At 48.9% G+C, this 22,637-nt stretch overlaps 7 protein-coding genes across 7 annotated transcripts; 5 read left to right on the forward strand and 2 right to left on the reverse strand.

Moving 5' to 3' along the window:
• Positions 1–639: 639 nt before the first annotated feature.
• On the forward strand, positions 640–2,131 carry PEX2_076640 (uncharacterized protein; the record flags this gene model as incomplete). Its single annotated transcript, XM_016744934.1, has 6 exons — positions 640–789; positions 856–1,055; positions 1,115–1,281; positions 1,347–1,464; positions 1,541–1,608; positions 1,665–2,131. 6 exons carry the CDS (start codon positions 640–642, stop codon positions 2,129–2,131), a joined length of 1,170 nt encoding a protein of 389 aa, XP_016598527.1.
• A 688-nt stretch (positions 2,132–2,819) lies between these two features.
• On the reverse strand, positions 2,820–4,940 carry PEX2_076650 (Galactose oxidase/kelch, beta-propeller; the record flags this gene model as incomplete). Its single annotated transcript, XM_016744935.1, has 1 exon — positions 2,820–4,940. One exon carries the CDS (start codon positions 4,938–4,940, stop codon positions 2,820–2,822), a length of 2,121 nt encoding a protein of 706 aa, XP_016598528.1.
• Positions 4,941–6,834: 1,894 nt separating this feature from the next.
• Positions 6,835–8,837, forward strand: PEX2_076660 (Dyp-type peroxidase; the record flags this gene model as incomplete). Its single annotated transcript, XM_016744936.1, has 8 exons — positions 6,835–6,881; positions 6,950–7,184; positions 7,249–7,643; positions 7,702–7,794; positions 7,848–7,958; positions 8,015–8,112; positions 8,168–8,473; positions 8,545–8,837. 8 exons carry the CDS (start codon positions 6,835–6,837, stop codon positions 8,835–8,837), a joined length of 1,578 nt encoding a protein of 525 aa, XP_016598529.1.
• Positions 8,838–9,975: 1,138 nt separating this feature from the next.
• PEX2_076670 (uncharacterized protein) lies at positions 9,976–12,108 on the forward strand (the record flags this gene model as incomplete). Its single annotated transcript, XM_016744937.1, has 6 exons — positions 9,976–10,034; positions 10,110–10,144; positions 10,214–10,283; positions 10,344–10,511; positions 10,571–10,920; positions 10,970–12,108. 6 exons carry the CDS (start codon positions 9,976–9,978, stop codon positions 12,106–12,108), a joined length of 1,821 nt encoding a protein of 606 aa, XP_016598530.1.
• A 2,360-nt stretch (positions 12,109–14,468) lies between these two features.
• On the reverse strand, positions 14,469–16,523 carry PEX2_076680 (uncharacterized protein; the record flags this gene model as incomplete). The annotated part of the gene is made up of 1 exon (XM_016744938.1): positions 14,469–16,523. One exon carries the CDS (start codon positions 16,521–16,523, stop codon positions 14,469–14,471), a length of 2,055 nt encoding a protein of 684 aa, XP_016598531.1.
• A 346-nt stretch (positions 16,524–16,869) lies between these two features.
• On the forward strand, positions 16,870–18,603 carry PEX2_076690 (misato family protein; the record flags this gene model as incomplete). The annotated part of the gene is made up of 5 exons (XM_016744939.1): positions 16,870–16,941; positions 16,991–17,190; positions 17,240–17,678; positions 17,748–18,268; positions 18,342–18,603. The coding sequence occupies 5 exons, from the start codon at positions 16,870–16,872 to the stop codon at positions 18,601–18,603; spliced, it is 1,494 nt and encodes a 497-aa protein (XP_016598532.1).
• A 2,146-nt stretch (positions 18,604–20,749) lies between these two features.
• PEX2_076700 (uncharacterized protein) lies at positions 20,750–22,344 on the forward strand (the record flags this gene model as incomplete). Its single annotated transcript, XM_016744940.1, has 2 exons — positions 20,750–21,743; positions 21,794–22,344. 2 exons carry the CDS (start codon positions 20,750–20,752, stop codon positions 22,342–22,344), a joined length of 1,545 nt encoding a protein of 514 aa, XP_016598533.1.
• Positions 22,345–22,637: the final 293 nt, after the last annotated feature.

Here is a 22,637-nt window from a genome sequence, read left to right on the forward strand (position 1 = left end):
AAACATACTCCATACTCTCGTTTACAAAGGTACTGTGTGATTTATCGTTTGATTTTCGCTCCTTTCACTAATACGGATAGGAGCAGGCTTCCTTAGTATTTAACATAACTTCAAATTTCCATTACATCGTAGCAATACATGATGTGACAAGGATGAAATTTTGTGACCAAAATATCTACAAAAAAAAACGAAAGACTTCAAAATTCATGAGAGTACAAGAACTTGAAAAAAAAAATAGAGAACGTTAGAGCCGAAAGCATTATATTTCCAACCCTGTGCGATGTAGCATAAAATCGACCCATTTATCCCCACCACTATGGTTGACTAGCTATTAGATCCTACTTAGTCGCTAGAAGCAATTACTGTGTTACCTTCTATCGGCAAAATCTTTTTAATTTTGTTCTTTTTCTTTTCATGCCCTAAAGTTCCCAAGGATGTGTTCGGACGTTAGGCCTAGCTGTAAGTGTAGTGTGATCATCGCTGTCAGAATAGATCATAATTCAAGATTCTTAGCCCGGCCCCTATTATTTTGGTCCTATTACTGTGCTTTCTTCTGGTGCTTGATTATATTAAGTGACAATAGGAATCAATGTTGAATGACATTGTGTCTGTCACCTTAATCCTGACTCCACATCCAACATGACTCTTCGTGGTAAGGGTCCAACTTTAGTTGGAGTACTTTGGTTTGAAACAATCTTGTGTATGATTGTGCTTGCACTGCGAATTTACACACGGACTGTGATCCGCCGCAGTACTGGTTGGGATGACTTACTGCTTATCGTCACTTGGGTATGTGCTTTTCTGAAACATCCATACATCTTGACTACTGTGCTAACTCTTTATGTTGGGTTGTAGGTTTTGATGGTTGCCTTTGCCGCCCTCTGTACAGCATCCGCGCATCATGGCATGGGTGTACATGCAGGTGAACTTGGAGTCGAGGACACAACCCAGGGAATGTTACTGCTCTTGGTTGGGCAAAGTGTTATAGCAATTTCTATGGGTTTGAGCAAGTGCGCTGTCGCTGCTTTCCTCATGCGGATTGTTGTCAAAAAATGGTATCCTTTCTTATCCAACGAACTTAAACTAAGAAGCTTGACTGACTAGTGAGTGGTAGGCACAAACTCTTCCTCTGGTTTTGGAATATCAGCATAATGGCTCTCAGCATTCTCCTGGCTATCACTGTTTTTGCACAATGCACACCAGTTCAGTCGATCTGGGACTCACGAGTACCAAGTAATGGCTGTTCTTTGAATCTCACGATCATGGCCACAATTATGTGCGGTATGCTTTACTTTTCTCCTTCCAAGTACAACATTTCCCTCCAGTTGGTTTTAACATATATTTAGCATGGTCTGCCGTCCTTGACTTTGTTCTCGCTCTCTTCCCATGGGTGGCCCTGTGGAATTTGAACATGAAGAAAAAGGAGAAATACACCATTTGCCTCTCCTTGAGTTTAGGTATCTTGTTAGTACCTGATTGTTGGCTCTTCAATTGCTGAGAGACATTCTTTCCCTTCTATCATACTGACGAAGTATCACAGTGCCGGAATTTGCGGTGTAATCCGAACAACAGGTCTCGATGCTTTGACTCAATCAACCGACTATCTCTGTGCGTTTTTTAGTCCATTATATGCTTGCCGAGGAAACAAGCTAATTGCAGAATAGACGCAACAACCGACTCGGTGATGTGGACCATGTCTGAGCTTACCACCACCATCGTTTGTGTCAGCATTCCCGCCCTTCGACCTCTCTACCGCTCCATCCGCGGCAACCTATCATCCAATGACGCCTCAAACTACAATGATCTCCCCCCATATGGAAAAAGCAGTGGTGGACGCAGCGGTGGACGCAGCGGCGGACGAAGCGCAAAGCCGACCTTTGCCATGGATACAGTGACAACGACTACCGTGCATGGCAAAGATTTTGACAACATGTCTGGCGGCAGTGGGAGGAATGAAGAGCAAGGAGACGATACAGACACAAGACATATTCTGCAACATCCACTTCCTCATTCAACTGGTATCTATCAGGTAAATGAGGTGAGGATATCTTATGAGGATCGAAGGCCTAGTTATGGGGTGACTAGTGAGAACATGCCTTCTATACCTGTTAAGACCAGGCACCACATTTGATATCGTCAAGTGTTGCTGTATATTATTACAACTTTTGCCAACATCGTACCATAAAAGTTCTCCTCTTGAAAGCCCATCGATGTTGCGAATTCCATACAGAGCGTGGGTAACTGCAGGAAGCGCATCACTTCGTCGGTTGGTAGACGAATCGCACGGTTTGGGAGCATCGGTTCATGTTTCTATGGTTGATTTAATTTGAAAAAACGCTATTTACACACCCCCTGGGCATTCGTGTAATATTCATGGATCATTCCTAAGTATTGTCAATGACCAGACTGCATCAACTACTTCACTGTTTGACTGCCTAAGGAGACCGGTGACTTTTTGATTTATCAGCCCAGAGTAAATCAATAGATAGTGGGACAATTTCTATCAGTAGCCTAAGGCCACCCGACAAAAATTTCCAGGTAGACTACTTATGTGGTGATCTCCGCTTAGAACTACGGCAAACCCATGTTTCAAGCTTGAGTGGACTTTTGAGGTAACTTTTCAGATTCTTCTCTTTATGGCCATGGGAGAATGTTATTTGCTGTAAAAGCCCAACGTGACACTATATCAGCTTTCTAACTCTTCGAACATGCTGTCTTTGCTCAAAACCACTTTCTTTTCAGCAGCTCAATTCTCATAAACGAACCAATGTCTGTACAGTTAAGGTTAGTTTCCAAGGTTGCTGAAAGGTTTGGGGTGATTAATGCTCACATTTTTGTTCATCTATCGCGCTTGACTGCTCCTCTGCAGGCTGGATAGTCTGTCTGTTGTCTAAGCCAATCATCATGATCTTGGCGATACTAGGCACACCATCCCGGTCCATAACAAACAGCATCCAGTATCCAGGAATCAGAATACCCGAATCCTTTGGCAGGGTAGTCTTCCATGTATTCCCGAAGAATGTTGTAGCAGTAACATCAAGTGGAATGCGGCGTTGATCAGTGTTGACAGTGTGGGTGGCAGTGCCCAGACGGATCAGGGAAGCTGTCGAGATAGGGCCGGAGGTTCTGAATCTCAGGGTGCTACCCACCACGGCATGGTCTTGCAGGCCTGAGATGATCTCAGGACGGGGGCGGGGCTGGCCTGAAGGAGTAAGGAGGTAGGGAGGGGTAAAGATCTGGCCATCATAGTGGTTGGCTGTGCAATTTCCACAGAGGCCACCGCCTGCATTCAATACCCGAGCGTCTGGGAGGAGGATTGACACGGTATGGTAAACTCGCACAACATTGTTCTGCTGCAACTTTGTGAAAGTATCGGTTTCAGGGTCATAGATTTCAGGAACAAATTGGACATTTTCCTCGTTAAAGGCAATTCCAAACTGCTGGCCGCCGAAGATGGCGACTTTTCCATCGGGGAGAACGACCGTAGTGTGAAACACACGCTCATGGTGCATAGTGCCTCCTCCGGCTGGTTGAACCTTAGGCTTCTGACCCGGTTCACCGATCGTGATAATATGGGCGGCGTTGGTGGACCACGATTTATCATAGTCAGGGGAGCCACCGAGCGTGAGGATCTTTCCCTTCACGGCATCAAACATGATTGCATTACCGGACATGGAATCCTCGTCATCCATACGACGTCCCGCCGCTACAACACTTCCATTGCCATGAGCAGAGTACCAGTTCATCTGCTTGCTAGGCCCGGCTTGGAAGATACTCAGATCCTTCCAGCCGAAGAGCCAGCCATGGTTGTCCGCTCGCCAAGGACCTTCCATATCCTCAGTCAACATATTGCTGACCTTTGCTTCAGGAAGCATGGTCCAGTTTCGGGTAGCAGGGTCGTAGACTTCGGCATCCTTGTCAACGTTTGAAGCTCCAGCCCATGAACCTCCAATGACGAACACACGTCCATCGGAGAGAGTTGTAGACGCCTGGTATCCACGACGGAGCTTCATTTCGGTTGCGCGGACCCACTCGTCATTGACAGAATCGTAGAGACTAGTCTCCGAGGCGTCATTTCCACCGGTCACAACCATCATGCCAGTGCCGTCATAAGAAATGCCGGGGCAGAACATGTCATGGTGGGTGTTGCTGACAGTGCGCTTAGAGACCTCGCCAGTCAATGGGTTCCATCGGGTCATAACTGTCTTGCCTCCAGGCGTCGAGTGGAATTGATCATCAGCCCACGAGGACCAAAGGGCAAGCATGCCAGATCCCTCCTGAGCACCAGAGACAGGCACAATAGGGAAGTCAAGAGTTGGCCCCCAGACACCGAGAGCAGGGTCACGAGGAATGGTGTACAACGTTCCATAAATGTTCAGTTCGGCGATACCGATCCAGGGATTTTTCTCATCGGCTTCGGTTGTGATTCTCAAGTATCGGGTAGATGATGGCTCGAACGCAGACATTCTCTGTCTGTTTGACTCTGGCCACATTCCATATGCGACAGGCCCCTTCCAGGTTTCATGATCTTCGCTGGCCCAGATCTTGTGTTGGGTAATGAGGCCTTCCGTATCTGTATCAGTTGGAGGAAGGACAACGACGGCACCCACTTGGTACCAAGCTCCAAGATCAACAATGAAAGTGTGTCCCTTGTCGGAAGGGTCACTGCGCCAGGCAGTAGCGCTCTTGCCGTCGATGGCATTTTTGCAAGGGAAGCCACGAGCGGAGCTGCTGCATGTCAAGGTCCAGTCTTGACGGGGGATTCGATGGCCTTGATACGGACGAGATTCATCTTTGAATTCCGGTACGAAGGAGGGGTTGTCAGATTTGCCATAGCCAGAAACACGCTCTCCTCTCATAGCTTCGTGCATGTATTCGGCCATACCATTGACTCCCCCAATGGAAGCCCCGAGGAGGAGCCCGGCCCATTGAAGTCTCATTATGGGCGAAATTTGTCGGAGAGCGAAGAGAATGTGAAGAAGTAGAAAAAAGAAAGCTCACTTTACCCGTGGGAAAAGAAATTTTGACGTGACGGAGGGAACATACATATAAGTGCAGTACTCGGCATACTCCACCTCAGACGGAGCGCTACTGTCATTCAGGATCTAAGTGATTTTCAGCACGGAGTAACCGGCAATAACCTATGCCAATATTACGCAAACTATGACATTTTAGCCGTTGTCTTTGGTGGAAGGTGGAGGTTCTTTCCACCAGTCGAGGCCTATCTCGGCATTGCTAAAGATCGGCTTGAGAGATAGACGTCAGTGATTGTCTGGGCCCACCTTGTGTAATAAGTCGTGACTGGTCACTCCTTTTTAGATCGGTGAAGAAAACTCCCTCCCTTCCCAAAGTTGGACCCGATCGGCGATGCTCGGCCCCAGGTCAAAGATCGGCATCTTCTATCGAAAACACGGCATGCAAGCCCACTCCAAACTGGATATGCAGTTCAGCTGTGTGAGGTTATTATTAGCTTGCATTTCACAGGTGGGGCTTCCAAGATTGTAAGGCCCAGAACTTGTCACCATGGCTCAACCATCGAAGATTGACCAATTAACGATTGGCGATTTGGTGTTGGAGAATTACTACATGTCGATCATGGGTGAGAGAGGAACCACATTATGTGATGGCCCATGCCCTCGGATAGATAGTTCGTGCTAGCGGCAATTGAGTGGAACCCGGCCCGCTTCCGCTGAGACATCCATGGATTCATAATGCTAATCTTGAGGGAATCTAGCTATCTCAATCGTAACATCACGTATGTGGAAGTGCAGTTCAGCTGAGTCTATATCTCTAGCCATTATTAGCGCTTATTATAACCTATATGTGAGCTATATATGTGGGCCGGCACAGAAATGAGCTATGTACTCCGTACATACGGAGAACTCCGCCCAATAAGGACCCATAATTTGTCAAATGGAAAGTGGAAAGCTGAAAGCTGTCCGCCCCACATCCTTCCTCATGATTTTCCTGCGATTATTTCAGACTGTTCGGTCAGTACGCCCTACATACGATGTTACAACAATAACCGAATAATTGATCACTGTTAATTGCTACATCTCCCCTCATAGACTAGAATGTTGAGCTAACATCAATGGCCCCGTCATTCAAATGCAGGTAGGTAGATCGTAGCTGAAGCCTACATATGTAGAGATCTGTGCGATGTACATCGATGTACACCTTACATTACCAAATATGGATCTTCCGAGATCTCCACTCCTACAATTAGTGTGTTACATACTAGCCTGCCGAAACCGCGATGTTCGAGATATTATAAAATGTGCTATCTCATTTGCCTAAAGGTGACCCACCCGTCAAATGGGACTGGAAAGTGGGCTATGTTGATCTGTGGCATCGGAAGTAACGCGACCCTATGATCATCTCTGAATTAGGGATTCATTCGATTAATGGCCTGTGGGGCAAAGAGTTCGCAAACTCAAGTCAATGGTAGTCAAGGCGTAACATGGAGTACAGTACGGCCTTCCCCTCTCGCTCCAGAGATATCCGTACATCTGAATGCGGCAGTGATCGATCATTATCATTAGACTCCAGTCAGTTCTAATGTCGGTGTCGAATAGGCCCATATCCAATGGGCGATCTGATCCAGTAGCTGGACGCCATGTGCGGTTCAATCGCAGACCTGCCCTGCCCCCCTCCTTCCTTCGTGTTTTTGTTTTTTTTTTTGTCAGAAAATAAAATTGTTGCTGGGTCAGGTCATGGCGTGCCACCCTTCTTTTTCATATAATTATCCCATCCCCTCAGGTCGAGCTATGTGTTTTCGACAGTAGCCTTCATTGACATTGGATCGTACACTCTTGGAGAGTTCAACTTTCCATCATGAGTCTTACTTCAGCAATCAAGTCAAATATTCAGGGAGATGTTTGGTAAGTTTCCCGTGCTACCGAACAATCATATATCTGAATGATCTTTCAAACATACTTATTTCCATTAGGCCCGGTCTCCCCAAACGATTTCAATCGTTCCTCTTTTTCCGCGTTCGCAACCAAGTTGATTTCAAGAACCGACTAAAGACATTTATCCCCAAGATCACCACGGGCCAAGATGCCTGTGAGATGGGAGAGGCCATTAAAAAGGCAAAGAAGGAGGCCGAACTAGCAAAGCGATCAGCCAAGCTTCAAGGTTTACCGGGAATTAACATTGCCTTTACCTCCACCGGTCTTGAAGCAGTGAGTTGTCATCCCAACTGTTTGCACTGGCATTGAACAAATACTGATAACCCGCCGCTCATAGCTTGGAGCATTTGTGAATGCCAATGATCAGACTCTTGTTAAAAAGGACAGACAGCTATCTACTGTCTTCCGAAAGCAACAACTTCGTGGTGGACTGTTCGAAAAGGGCATGTACGCGGATCTTGTGGGCGAGGGATGGGACAATCCCCAGGAGCTTCGAAAGGAATACCAGCCCACCAGTGATAACGAGAGACTCATTGATGGTGTGATTATGGTCACCGCAAGCCTGAAGCGTGATCTGGATTCCAAGATCAGTGAGGTGAAGCAACATTTCCTAGCCGAGGAGGGAGTACCTCTCAACCCAGACACCTATGTCCTCAGCCAGAACCCTTCTATAGAGTTGACCCTGGTCAGAGAAGGAAAGGTTCGCCCAGGCGCTATGAAAGGAAAAGAGCAGTAAGTACTTATCAAACCCCTGGCAGCCATTTTGGGCCAAACTTACATTTATGTTCAGCTTCGGATTCAAGGATGGAATCAGTCAGCCTATAATTGAGGGCTGGGATGAAAGACAACCCGTAGGAAAGGAACCCAAAGCCACCAAGTCAGGGTAAATGTGCTCATCGTCATTGAATAAACGATTCTCAGACTGATCAAATGCAGATTAATTGTTTGCGGGCATGAGGGGGACCCAATGGGCCAACCAGCATGGGCCAAAGATGGCAGTTTCCTTGTTTTCCGCGACCTTCAGCAACTTGTTCCTGAATTTGACGAGTGAGTGACATCTGGCTGCTTCAATTTATCCTGTTTGGTATTGAACAAGTATATAGGTTCATGGAGGAAAATGCGAAGCATGCACCTTTCACTCAAGACCACCCCAAGCCAGCCGAGAAGCTTGCTGCATACTTGATGGGAAGATGGAAGAACGGTTAGTGGCATCTCAAAGCCTACTACGGCAATTTGCTGATTCAAACAATATTAAGGAACCCCCGTGGACGAGTCTCCTCATGATGACTCGGACGAAAGCCTCTTTTCATCAAACAACTTTGACTACCACCCCATCGAGGAGCACAAAAAGTGCCCCTTCGCAGCACACACCCGCAAAATGAGACCACGAGCTGACCTAGAGCACGATCATGCTGTTATTATCCGTCGTGGCATTCCATATGGCGACGAAGTCTCGGCTGAAGAGATGACTGATCGAAAGTCATCTGAGGAAAAGGAACGTGGGCTTCTGTTTGTCTGTTACCAGAGTGACATCCGAAACGGATTCAACTTCCTGACTACCCGTAAGCAGCTCAAAACTTTAACTCATGCATAATGCGTGACGAAGGGCCCCTAGCTAATTTGATTTTTCTAGGCTGGGCAAGCAACCACCACTTCCCCGACCGCAAGAGCAACTTTGTTGGTGGTGAGGGTCCGGGTATTGATGCGTTTGTGGGCCAGAGACTAGACCACCACCCCCCTCGGTCTATCGGTCTCCCTGATGGCAAATATCCAACCGAGGCACGCATGCCATTGGACAGCTGGGTTGTTCAAAGAGGAGGAGAATATTTCTTCGTGCCTTCTATCTCAACGCTGGAGAACGAGCTCACAGGTCCTGGTATCTTTGACCAAGAGAAATTGGCACGTCTTCGTGAGGAGAACGCCTAATTAAGTATGAAGGATAGGAAGGCCATCTGTATGGTAGATATACACATTTATTGAATTGTTTGATATAATCAATGGGTCCTTTGGACAACCCTTATAATCCATGAAAGCAACACATTTTTCTCCTAAAACATAAAATTGCCCTCTTTGATATCGGGGCTGCTACTGTTTTTTTTATCAAGCACCAGAAGAACCTTGGCAGTCATTTATGACCATTCAACGAAGCCTAGAAAACACAACGAAGCTACTAGATCTATGCAACCTCAAGTATAATTTACTGAAGATCTTGGAAGGTTTTTCCTTCTAATGTTCACTTTCAAGTCCTGTTTTCGAGAATATTGGCAACCAATCTATAGATAGATCTTCTATCTTATGGAAAATGTTAAAGCTGACAATAAAATCAATGATCATCATCAAATAAGCTCACTTGATGACAATGAGTGCTTGTCACTTCCTTCCTATCCTCAAGCACCCCGACACATGCTGCCATTCGACTACCAGAATGAGAGCTTGAGGTGCTACATGAGGAGATGGTGAGAATTCTATCCCAAGGAGAGGTCTATGACTTCTGGCTAGATGAATGGATAATGCGAAGCCTAAGCATTATCACGCGAGCATCAATTCCGGTTGGTTAGTCTACAACGAATTCCAGGAGGACTTCCCTCAAACACTGGTGATGCTCAGGTAACATCTGTATCTCACCAGGCTACAACTATGCGCGAGGAATCTATCTGTCAGAAGAGCTGGAGGATGGATGATGGCGTTGGTCCTCTAGGGATCGTCAATCAGGGGGCGATCGAAGCTGAGTGAGGGATGTTTGAGGGAGAACAAACGGAGTGAGGATTCCACAATTACATTAAAGAGTATTCCCAGAGTGGCACTGAAGCCATCGAGGTATATTCTGTACCGAGAGAGCATGCGATGAGAAACGGTGAATGGACAGTTTGCCCGATGTCGGTATAGATCCCGGGATGCTGCCTCAGGCACTAACTCCGCATAGCCAAGGTCCCCTTACGAGGCGCACCCCTCAACTTACCGTGATTCCCCGACACTGCTCGAATGGCGTCGCACCCCATGATTCTCCTTAATAATGGTATCTGAATCTCCTAGGCCTTTGGGCATTGATGTCTCACGTTCCACTATGGAGTCACCGCCAGCCATTGCCGCCTTGTTCGTCATCAGCTTCGACATCAGAGCCGGGTACGTATTACACCTTCCCCTGGGCATCGCAGCTCTCAAGGTCAGGAACCTATCACTGATATTCTGCGACAATAGATATGTCGTCTCATGGAAGCGAACTGTGCCGGGGGGTGAGCAATCAATTATCCAGTCGAGGCTACAATCACTCCGACGCGCGATACTGACTCCGGATTGAATAGTTGAGGTCGAAGGGGTTGTAGAATACAAATCACTGCCCTCGGGGTTGCACAATGTGACTGAAGACCTGGTGTATGTTTTTCAACGTCTGCAAAAGCTTTGGATCTGAGATTTGCTGACGCGCTCCTCTAGGTACTTCGTCCATGAACAGTATGCTGGTATCAGCGCGTTCCTCAACCATCCCGCCACCGAGGCCGAACGCAATGCGAATATGTTTGCGATCGGTGTTCTGGTGCCCCTGAGCACCGGACGACTTGGGAAGAGCTGGCGCCACGCTCCAAGACTCAAGGAACTGACGCTGTTCGTATCTCCAGGCACCCGCAATGGACCAGATCCCGACTGACACTGGTGCTCGATAGAAAATACGCCGAGAACATGTCGGATATGCAGCATCTGTGCGATTATTGGGACACATATAGGATAGGAGGGACCGATCCCTCAACGCCTGACTCCCCCCTCGATTCACCTCTTAGTCTTCGATTCCGACCCGGTGAGCGACTAGATCACTCCAGCCACAACCGCGCCTTCAGCGATGCAATGGTATTGGAAACATTCAGGCCGGCCCTGACACCCTTCCACCCTGCTTCATCGCTTCCGAGCTTCACGGAGTGCTTCGGACCTTTGATCTTCCCCCTCCACAGAGCAGCTTTGCTGCGCAAACGGATTCTCTTCATGGGGGAAGCTCCTGTGCACACATCCTGCAACTACGGTACGCCTCTATGCGCATTGTATTTGATCTACTGCTAATTCAGATTCAGTATATGACCTATCTCTCTTAGCATCATTGCCAAACTCCCTCCTGCAGCTACTCCCCAACGATCGTATACCACCACTACGCCCCCGTCCCCTCTTCAACGTCGGCATCCATGATATCCCCTACCTCTCCTCCTTCGATCCCTCGCGCAGCATCATAGATCTCGAAACAGATCCAAGCTGGATCGCCTGCTCCACCGACACCGTTTTAACCATGAAACCCGATCTCTTCGACGTCCTCGTCACTCTTCCCCCACCATACTCACAACAAACCGCGGAGCGAGCCTTCCCCAAAATCTCTCTAGTCCATAAAACAGGCGGCAAACCCAACCAAACCCAACAAATCGAGCTCAAAGCAACCCAGCGTGACGCTCGCCGCTACTCGATGCTCCGCCGCGGACTCCGCCAATTCTCGAACGACCGCCCCACATCCCCAGAACAAGGGCCCTCAGACTCGGACTCAACCTACTCCTCCAGCGCCGTCGTCGAGCCTATTTCCTGGACCCGGTTGGCCTACACCTCCTTCATATGGTGGGCATCCGCTGGTGAGAACCGCGATGGCCTATCAGAGGAAGAAGAAGAACAGCAGATAGAACAAGACTCCCGCCTTCTGGCAAGCGTCGAGAGTCTCTCCCGCTCCCCCTACAACTCAACCTCCCAGCCCGACCCACCCCGCAACCCCCTCACCGAAGACCAGCAGCCGCTCGAAGTCGCGTTGGTCGCATACTTCCGTCGTCTGACGTCGCAGATCTTCGTGACGTTGGCTGGCGCCATCGCGCGCTATGATAGCGACCTCGACGACGATGCGTATAATGATGCGCCGTACATCGATGACGATGATGATGCCGATGCCTCGCTCTCCATGTCTCGCCAGTCTATCCACGGCGACGAGGGGAGTTCACCTTTGCTCCGACAGCGGTCGAGTGTGAGCGGGTCTGCGAGTCATGAGTCGAGAGCTGGTCACCGAGACGGCAGTACGCATGAAACTGTCACGATTACGGTGGCAGATATGGCGGAGATGGGGCTCGATGTTTGGAGTGCGACGGACCGGGTGTTTGTTGAGGAGTTGGTTTCTTTGTGGTGGGGTCGTGGTGCGAAGGTTGATAGTGCGAGGATTAGATGTTGTGGGATCTCGGTTTTGTAGGGGCTGGTTCTCTGTTCTATCTTTGAGATCTCTCTTGTGAAAATCCTCGTGGGTGGATTTTCTTTCTTGTTAGGCATATATTAACTATATATTGTATGTCAATACACATATTTTCGTATGGATCGTTTGATTCTAGATCTGGCTGGACTGTATGGTAAGATATGATTCACTCTTTTAACAGCGGAAATGTAACTAAAGCCGAATTGCATCAAAGGAAGGACATGAGGACATGCACGGAGTACGTCCGTACCTAGTTGGGAAATTAATTCTTTTTGCTGTACTCTGTACTCCGTAGATGTCACATGAATATGACAGCTGGGCCCCTCTTTCGTCCATCTCTCCTCCAACCATCTCAAGCCTACAACAAGGTACCTACATACTACATACTCCATAGTACAACTTCCTTTCGCTGTTGTCTCCCTATTGACTCGTCGAGCAAAGACCCACAAACCCCTTACCCAAGTTCAGCAAGCCTTCTCTTGATGCTTGTTTGCCTCGTATTACAATGTCGGACCTATCCACCTTCATCGAACGCCAAGTATCTCTGAATAATATTTTAGAGAGCTACCAGCCTTTACATTCAGCAGACGACACACGCTCATTTCTCCAGATTGTCTTCGAGTACCTGCCCTCAGATGGGCAGCGTATTCTCACAGAAGACTTATCTGGATATCAAGATGACAATGAAATTAGACAACATGCTGAGAGCCTAGACACAGGTCTTCTGCGCCCTATGTTGTCCATCGGTGGGAAAACACCGGAAATCACTTCCTCTCCCCGTATTGGTGAGGACTCGATCGGCGAACCTAGGAAAATTAGTAAAGGTTTTGGCTACAGCAGTAACCAACAAACAAATGTCTTACCTAAACTCATCGTCGGTCTTTCCAGTGTTCAAAAGATTTGCTTGAACCAAAAACTGCAATCCAACAACTATATCTCCCTCTGATTGTCTGATGAGTGTGACATTTTGCGGTGACACATTGACCAACAGCGACTCCGTGAGAATTGCTTAGCTCGTGATGGTTATCAATGTGTGTTGACAAAATGCTAGGATATTGGAACTACTCCATACCCCCCTGGACGAGTTGTGCACTCGTTGCAGGCAGTTGACATTCTTCCATTCTCCCTCGGGAGTTTTCGAAACGACAACCATAGAATGCCTGAAGTATGGGCCAACATTTTTCAATTCTTTCCAAGCTTACGCTCCCATCTTGACCTAATGTTTGGGGATGTTAATCGCGAAGACAATATACTGATGATGGCTTCTGTGTTTCATGAAGAATTCCGCAAATTTCGTTTCATTCTTCAGGCAACCACAGTACCAAACCGGTATCGATTGAAGAAATTCCCAAATCATTCCTACCTTCTAAAATACCCAATGGAAACATTAATCACCCTTACAAACCATGACGCCCGCTTCAGAGATCCAAACCCAGAGTTTCTAGCGGTACATGCGGCCATCGGGAACATTCTGAATGCTAGCGGCCGTGCCAAAATTATCCAAAAGCTGCTACAAGATTATGATAATGCTGACCCCCTACTGGCAAAAGACGGAAGCACAGACATCAGCAGTTTGCTTTCCGCGAGTGGACTATCGGTTTTAAGTTCATGTTGCGATACGGTTCAAAACGACGACAAAGACCACAAGGAACGGAAAATCAGAACCCAAGACTGAACGCCTTGGACCATCTGTCACAATGAGCGATATTATGTCTTTTCTTCTGCGTGGTCTGCCGGTGCTTTTTGTTTGCTCTAATACCCCCCGGCGCTATGGAGTACATCAAGTTGTCTATATTCTAGCTGTCTAGCGATCAGAAGCAATTGTTTCGTTTATTCTGTGTTTGGATCTTTTAGCTTTGATGTGATAAGCCTTAGTATACTATCCCTGGTTATACATAGAAAAGTCGATTTCACAAATTGACTAGGCCATTCCAACCTTTTCTTGTCGTTCATGTATGAAACTGCGAAGGTGGGCAAAATATCTTGTGGAAAAAGACATTCGAAAGAAATTTAAAGAGTGGAATTCTCTCTCATCAATCAAAATCTATGTACAGAAGAAGAAAAATGAGACAGACATAGGAAATGTGAAAAGAATGACAGACAGTAAAGCCGAAAGTGGAATCAAAGGAAGGACAGACAGTTGGGGAATTAAATCCGTAGTATACTGAGGCTCATGACATCGGAGCTAAAAGATCCAAACACAAAACAAACAAAACATATTGCTTCCAATCGCCATGCAAATGAAATAAAGACAAATTGATGCAGCGCCGGGGGGTATTAGAGGAAACGACAAGCACCGGCAGACCATGCAAAAGAAAGACATAAATATGCATCATGAGATATACATCCCAGCGCATTCATTAACGTCGGAACATCCGAACAGGAGCACTCATATCTCGGCGTTCACCAAGTTCTTTCTCAGTCCTCGAATCAGCCCGAAGATTGGGGTTGGGAAGACGTCGAGGTCCCCGAGCGGGGGTCGGGTTGGATCCCGCCGAGGCGCGGGCTGCGCGGCCAGGCTCGCTGGCACTGACTGATCGCTGCTTGCTATGGGTACGGCCCCGTCGCGCCCTGATTTGTGCGAGTGCTTGTTCGCGGTCGATAGGTGTATCGGGAACGCCAGGGTGCGAAGTGCGCTGTGACTGTGGCTCTTGTCGGGACGGAGCTCTCTTTGGGGGGTTGATGGGCTGGCGATATCCATGGGGATCTCTCTCGACGCGTCTCGATGGTCTTGCCTCCACGGACAGTGGTGCACGCGAGTGTTCGGCGACACCATCTGATGGGATGGGACGAGGCATTCTAGCCCGAGCCGGCTCCCCAGAGGGGGTGAACGAGTCGACCTGTTGGTCGGGTGGTACAGAGGCATCAGCATGGCCTTTGTGGACATCCGGTTGGGGCTCGGCGAGATCAGGTGTGTCGAAGAAATCCAACCGCAGAGGCCTGATATTATCTCGGAGAGGAGATGGGAATTTCGTGAATGTCCCGGTCTCTGGAGAAAATATAACCAGGGGCTCGGCTGGCATCTGCATCTTGGGGAGATCCGTAGGTTCGGCCTTCACAGTAGGCGCGGTGTGCTGGTGGACAGGAACAGGCGGTGCAGCCAGCGGTGTACGACTTGGCTCGGGTTCTTCCTGGTGGACGCTATGCTGAGGAGATCTCACCAGGGGAGTGGTGGCCTGGTGAACAGGAGAGCGATGGACGGGAGGGGGAGGAGGGGGAGGGCTGGCCTCGGGGGTGCTGGCTCGGTGAGGATGGGCTTGTTGAATACTGGCTTGCTTAATACTGGCTTGCTGAGCACGAGCTTTCTCTTCCGCCTCAATCTGAGGCTTTTGGAATTTGTTATAGTAATCAGCGTCATAAATGTAGCGACGACCTTGGCTCTCAGCAAGCCTGCAAGAGCAGCGTTCAAACTGGCACTCGATGTTCAGGAAATGCACCATATCTTCGGCTGCGACTCTGCGACGACGCTCAAATACTAGCTCTTCTTTAATCTCTTCCAACAAATCCTCGTCCACTTCAGCAGCCATTTCGGATTCGGGTTGTTCATTCTCCGTCTTTGGGGCACAGTCCGACAAACGTGGGCGTTTGGGAGGAGTGGCTTCGGCGTGATCTTCTTCGCGTACCGGAGCTGGGGATCGAACAGATCCCGCAGCGGCTCGTTTCGGTCTGCGTGGGGTGGTCAAAAACGCGAGGTCGCCCTCTGCTATTGAGAGTCTTCCGAAGTCTTCTTTCCGAATCTCATGGGCGCGGACTTCGAGGGTGCTCGAGTGGTTGTCTGTTTCGAGGGCACGGAATTTCTCTTTCAAAACTTCGAGTTCCTCTGTAAGACCAGCAAGAGCATAGGCGCGTTCGAATGCCTCCTGTTTGGCCTTGTCCTTCGCCTCACGTTCTGCTCCCACGTCGTCTTTCAGCGCTCTGACCTCTGATTTCGCGTGTTTCAATTCTTCTTGAAGTTTGACCAAGGTTGATCCCGCCCGAAAAGCTTCTTTGCGGGCTTTCCGGATTTCCTTTTCGAAAATCGATCGTTCGTGGGCCTGGCGTTCTTTCGTTCCATGTAGCTCTTCCAGCAATGACTCGAGGCGTTCACTGATCCGGCGTTCTCGTGTTTGTGCTTCGGATAAATCCTCTTGTGCGGTGGCTAGGGCGGACTCTGCTTCCTCGCGGCCCATGATAGCCCGTTGTAAGGCGGCATTATTTGCGGCAGAGTTGGCAGGGTTACCTCCTCGAGAGAGGCCGTTTAGAAACGCCACTTTAGCTTGGACTTCCGAAACACCTCGGGTGCTCTTGTGGTGTAGTGTGAGGAGATCGGAAGGTAGCGAGGGAGAGGCGGGTATGGTTTGTTGATTCATGCGTTCCGGTGAAACCGGATGCAGCGCTTTTGAGGGGCTCAGAATGGGACGTGTCGGAGACTCCATCGCAGCTGCTTCGTGACAAGTAATGGATCCAGCCGATGAAGATCACAGGTTCAAAGAATCATCACAGGACTAAGGAGATTCACGAGGGAAAATCACCGTTGTGGAGTTAGGGTGGTGACGCACCCACAGAAACATGTTTATTGCCCTCTTTGGAATGATCATGTGACTGTTGCCCTGGTGACTTGCTGCACCTTCCCACATGTGGTTAGACACTCACGTGCGGTACTCCCCCACATCAGGCCTAGCGTCATCTTTTGGTTATGTCTGTGCGTCTTTAGGCGGGCATTGTCGATATCAAATATTAACTGAGGGGCTACAATGCAAGTTACCATTTTCATCCATCAATATGCATGAAATTGTTACACTTCAGCTTGGCCAGCGGGCTAACTATCTAGCAACACATTTTTGGAATCTGCAGGTACTGTCATCTACAGTCAGACGTGAACTTCGATCTGATATATAACTAGGAATCTTACTTTACATACGATGGAGAACAGTCTGATGTTGATCATGATGTTCACTTCCGACCGGGTGTTGGAGCAGATGGCTCTGAAACTTACACTCCACGCACAGTAATCTATGATTTGAAGGGCGGATTTGGAACATTGCGCAGATACAATGCACTTTACGAGCTGAGCGAAGACTCCACAGCAGGCCAAGGATTATGGTATGCGGCTCAAATCGATAGATCCGTCTTTCAAACTAACACCTGGCAGGGATGGACAAGAGATAGTCCAAAAGCAAACTCCAATTCAACAAAGTGAATATCAGAAAAGCTTGGATTTGGGCACTCCAGCCCCTCGGCTGACCTCAGAGTCCGTTCGCTACTGGTCAGACTACAACAGAGTGTACTATCATCCAAGGTCTATTGTTCAGCTAAATGAATACGACCTAAACTCCCAGACCATGCCCTTTGAGGATTGGAATGTCGGAGAAGAGTTATTCAAAGACCTTGATAAGGAGCATGACCTGCTGGACCGTGACCTGAGACCTCTCCTTGAAGAATGTGACCACTTGCGGGCGCTGCAACTGTTCTCCGGGTCAGATGATGCCTGGGGCGGGTTTGCTGCGCAGTATATGGAAAGACTGAGAGACGAATTCGGAAAGAAAAGTATCTGGATGTGGGCTATTGAAGACGGCACAAGGACGCAGCGGGTAAGTGACACAGTGGTGGCATTTTGAAGAATCGTGAGCTCGGTTGGCTAAGTTTCGAACTTTATATAGCATCACCAGTTCAAGAAGGATACGAACAAGGCCAGGTCACTCTGCTCGATCTCCCCACTGGCCTCGCTCTATTCTCCAATTATCGATATTCCGCAGAAGCTGCCCGGCTATCTCAATGTCGATCGCCAATCAGAATGGCAGAAAACTGCCCTGCTAGCCTCAGCTATTGAGACGGTCACACTGCCGTCCCGATTGCGGCCATATCAGCATTTCGAGGCCTCTCTCGCTGGGGAAGATGGCACGCACACCATCTTCGAATTACAGTCTTCCATCAACAAAATCAAAGTCAATGACGGTCAGACCAAGGAAGCCACCAATGAAGATGGGCCGACTAAAGCCGAAATTGAATTTGACATTGACTTTGCCTATAACGGCGAGTACAACAAGGGCGCTCATATCTTTAACCAAGTTCAGGTAACCCGTGGAGACGAACCGGAAAGGGACAGTGAGTCCATCGAGGGCAGGGACGTTGGGTACCTTCGCAAAATTAGAAGATACAACTCGGAGTCGATGCTGCAAAGGTAGTTTTCCCATTTCGCGCATTTACTTTCACTGTCTCAGCCAGCACGCTCACATTCTATGGCACCATTATAGTTTCCACACGCCGCTCAGTATGCCTATTCTTGACAGTTTCCCGCACGACATGTTCCCCACCCCGGAGACAGGTACTGGAGTAAATGTGTTTACCGCATTGACCGCGTCGACAAGGACAGCTGAGAGGATCAAGGCTATTTCGGCAACTGCCGCACGCCTGGTCTCAGTCGATGAGCGTGAGGCCTTGGTAAATGGACTTGGCGAGATTCGAGAGTACTACGAGACGGGATGGAGTAGTGGCTCGGACGATGAAGACGATTAGACACATTCATTGGATAAGACTAGATAAGACCCTATGTTGATATCATCGCAATCAAAAAAATGACAGGGTATATAGCCGGTTTCGGGCGGTAATTTATGACCATTACACAGGTCCAATACGGAGTATACTGAGTATGTAATATCACCACTGTGTACTCCGTACCCCAGGAAAAGACCTAGAAGGATTATGTGGCTTGGGGCCCACTTCGTGGAAAGTATCACCCCACATGTAGTAGCATTCACCGTTATCTGTTCGGATGTGATGAGTGGGATATGTGCGCCACCTATGCATAGACGGGAAAACAACTATGTGCACCCAGCCTCCTGAGCTCTTTCCAATTTACAAGGCTGGGGACTTCCATCATATTTTCCCCAAGACCCAAAGTCATGTAGAGTTTAAGACATATGTCCTAATTCTAGGTACTTCCAAGGTATTTGAACCTTGGAAGACATATGAGATATTTCCTTGGTAACAATACCCCCGCATTTCTGAACGGTGGACGACTACTCCGTACCTCGCCCCTTTCAAAAGAATATCCGGGAAGAAGGCTGGTAATAATTTCAAGGATTGCAAAGGCTTCTTATATGATTATTGTGCAATAATGCAAGTAAATGTACAACGCCCGTGCAGTGTATATTATATTATATAGTAGCGGGGGCAGACATGTAGATTTATTCCTAATGTCTAACAACTCACCTACCCCACCATTATTCTTCTTTCTGTTGTCAAAACAGGATTGAGAGCGTCATCAGTTGAATTTAAAATTCCAACAGTCTGGACCAGGAGAATGTTGAAGTAGATAAACTTCCTACAACATATAATGCAGAGCCTGGGGAAGAATAGGGCCCTGTCCCACAATATCCACTGTCCTGCATTGGCTTAACATGGGCCCATTTACGGCACTTTCAATTGTTGGGGCCCGCGTCACCTGCATACACTTGGCCAGGGGCACGTCGGTTGTGACTGCTCCGTACTCCTCCGTGCTCCGCACCTACACACCTGGGTAGGGAGTACGGAGTAGTGTACTCACATTTACCAACATACTACCACCGACCCACAGAGAACGATCGGCCATTTTGCGATCATCTTGGAATAGACCCTGATGACCCAAGTCTAGACCTCGGGATTCTAGACAGGCACTGATACCGGGCTACTCTCCGATCTTTCTATGCCTTACCAGAGTTCCAAGGTTCACTCTCACTTACTTTGCTCGAGACATATTTCCAATTTCCACGTCTGTCATTTGTGATGTTTCCCCACACTTATACTTGGACACATGGGTTGGGCTGAACTTAAGAGTTATTCATAGCTCAGTCTCATGACGTGTGGAAGAGACATTTTCATAGGCTTCATATCGCTATGGAGTATCAAGACTAATGGAAAGAGGCAACAAGAAAAGCAGAAAACTGGCAAATCCTACGCGAACCTGCGTACGTCCTCTGTCCTCTGTTCTCTGTCCTCCGTATTGTGATGGAAAATCCTAGAGCTGTCTCCCGCATTGCCAAGAACCGACCTGCATCATCAGAGTCAATTGGCTGATCCGCCCATGCATCCGGCTGTGGACAATTTGACTTCGGAATATTTCAACTCTGCTTTTCCAGGTTGACGTCAATATCTGAGACCTTGTCAAGTTATCATTGGCTCAACCCTAGTACCTGGTCGTCTAGTCAACCGGGCCCGTGTACATGCGCTAGCTCTCACCTCTGCATCTGGTTTCTGGTATACTATACACCATGACCAGCCTCTTGGCTGTGAATATGCGGGTCGACTGCTGAATACTGGGCGCTCATGTCAATTCCGGTTGGCGTTAGAATATGAGCGCCACTTTTTTCTGACTTTCTGCTTTGAGTGCCCAATATGGAACAGGTTGGTCCACACTAGCCTAATGGCCAACAGAATGGAGCTATGAAATGAAGCAGCCAAACAGGAATTGGGCCTCCGAGGAGGCCTTACCCCAGAGGAGGCATACACATATAAACCTGCCCTACTCCCCCGTCTGCTCCCAGCCTCGGTCCTAGAAATATTTCAATTGTCTATATTGCCCGTTTAGGAACTCTCTCGCTACGGTTCCTATCGTCCTTCGTTTCAAGGAACATATCAGCCCTATCTATTCCAGTACATACCAACCACTCGTTCGCTAGTTAAGATGCGGGGTGCTCCAATTATTCTGCTCTACGCCGCAACCTTGGCATCCGGCATGGTCATTACTCCCAGACATGCTGGTGAGGCTCACATTGCTGTCCGCGGCAGTGGTGACGACCATGACGGCGGTGGTCCTTCGTGGGGCGGCGACCATGGAGATCACGGTGATGGTGGTCACGGCGGCGGTGGTCCCCCTGAAGAGACCACTCCCTGCGAGACTGAGACTCCTCCAGTTGAAACTCCTCCGCCTGTTGAGACCCCCCCGCCTGTTGATACCTCAACCCCATGCGAGACCGACACGCCCACTATTCCCCCGGTTGTAACACCTACCTCAACCCCGTGCGAGACGGACACCCCTACTGTTCCCCCAGTTGTGACGCCTACCACTCCGCCGGTTGAGACCTCCACTCCGTGCGAGACCGACACACCTACTGTTCCCCCGGTTGTGACGCCTACCACTCCCCCGGTTGTAACACCTACCTCAACCCCGTGCGAGACGGACACACCTACTGTTCCCCCGGTTGTGACGCCTACCACTCCCCCGGTTGTGACACCTACCTCAACCCCGTGCGAGACGGACACCCCTACTGTTCCCCCAGTTGTAACACCTACCTCGTCCCCATGTGAAACTGATACTCCGACCCCGCCCGTTGAGAGCTCAACCCCGTGCGAGACGGACACCCCTACTGTTCCCCCAGTTGTGACACCTACCTCAACCCCGTGTGAGACTGACACCACAACCTTGCCTCCAACTCTACCTCCCTATACGACGCCGACCTCAACTCCCTATGTAACTGATACTCCCACTTCTCCTCCGCCGAGCTCAACCCCCTGTGAGACGGACACTCCTACTGCCCCCCCTGTCAGTAGTACGACTGGTGAGACCGAAACTCCCACCACACCTCCCGCTTCTACCACTCCCTGCGAGACCGAGACCCCCACAGGCACTCCTCCTCCGGTTATCGTGACAACCACCTACACTACTACTACCTGCCCAAGTGAGTAAAAAGTTGACTACTCCATCAGTTACAATTGCTAATAAAACCAGTCACCTGGAGTACCGTCACAAGCGGCTCGTCAACTTACACCCACCCCGTGACCCAAACCAGCACAATCACCGTGACGTCTGTTTCCACCTGCACTGAGGCTTGCACTCAGCCCACAGCCCCTCCCACCGAGCACACGATTCCCCCTGTTATTTCCACAACTTCTGTCGTGGTGCCTCCTCCGGCTACTGAACCCAGTGTTCCAGCCACCGAGCTTACTGTCCCTGGTACTGAGACCACTGCTCCGGCCACCGAGCCCAGCATTCCCGCTACTGAGACCAGTGTTCCAGCTACTGAGCCTACTTCCCCTGGTACTGAGACCACTGCTCCGGCTACCGAGCCCAGCGCTCCAGCCACCGAGCCCAGCATTCCCGCTACTGAAACCAGTGTTCCAGCTACTGAGCCTACTGCACCAGCACAGTCGAGCCCCGTCACTTCTTCCACCTCCGCCCCCCCTGCTTCCTCTTCTCCTGCTTTCAACAGTGCTCCAGCTCTCCAAAAATCTGCGGCGGCCTTCATACCTGGCCTGGCTCTTCTGTTTGCTTTGCTCTAATTGATCTACACGGAAGTTAATATGTCAGACGTGGTATGATATCATCGGTCTTGGCAGTTACTTGTGAGAAACCGAGCGATGGGTTTTATGCACGAAAAAAGCAACACAAACTTGCAAAAAAATTGTATTCGCATATCCGGCCTTGAAGGATGCGGTTATTAATGGGTTTCTTGATGACTCGACGCTCCTTATCCATAATTATGGAACCCTAATTATAGTCATATATACATTAGTCTATGAATTGATATTTATTTGAAATAATTACCAGCATTTCCCATCATGATTATAATTAG

This window comes from Penicillium expansum, assembly GCF_000769745.1.
Source record: "Penicillium expansum strain MD-8 chromosome Unknown contig267, whole genome shotgun sequence".
NCBI lineage: Eukaryota > Fungi > Ascomycota > Eurotiomycetes > Eurotiales > Aspergillaceae > Penicillium > Penicillium expansum.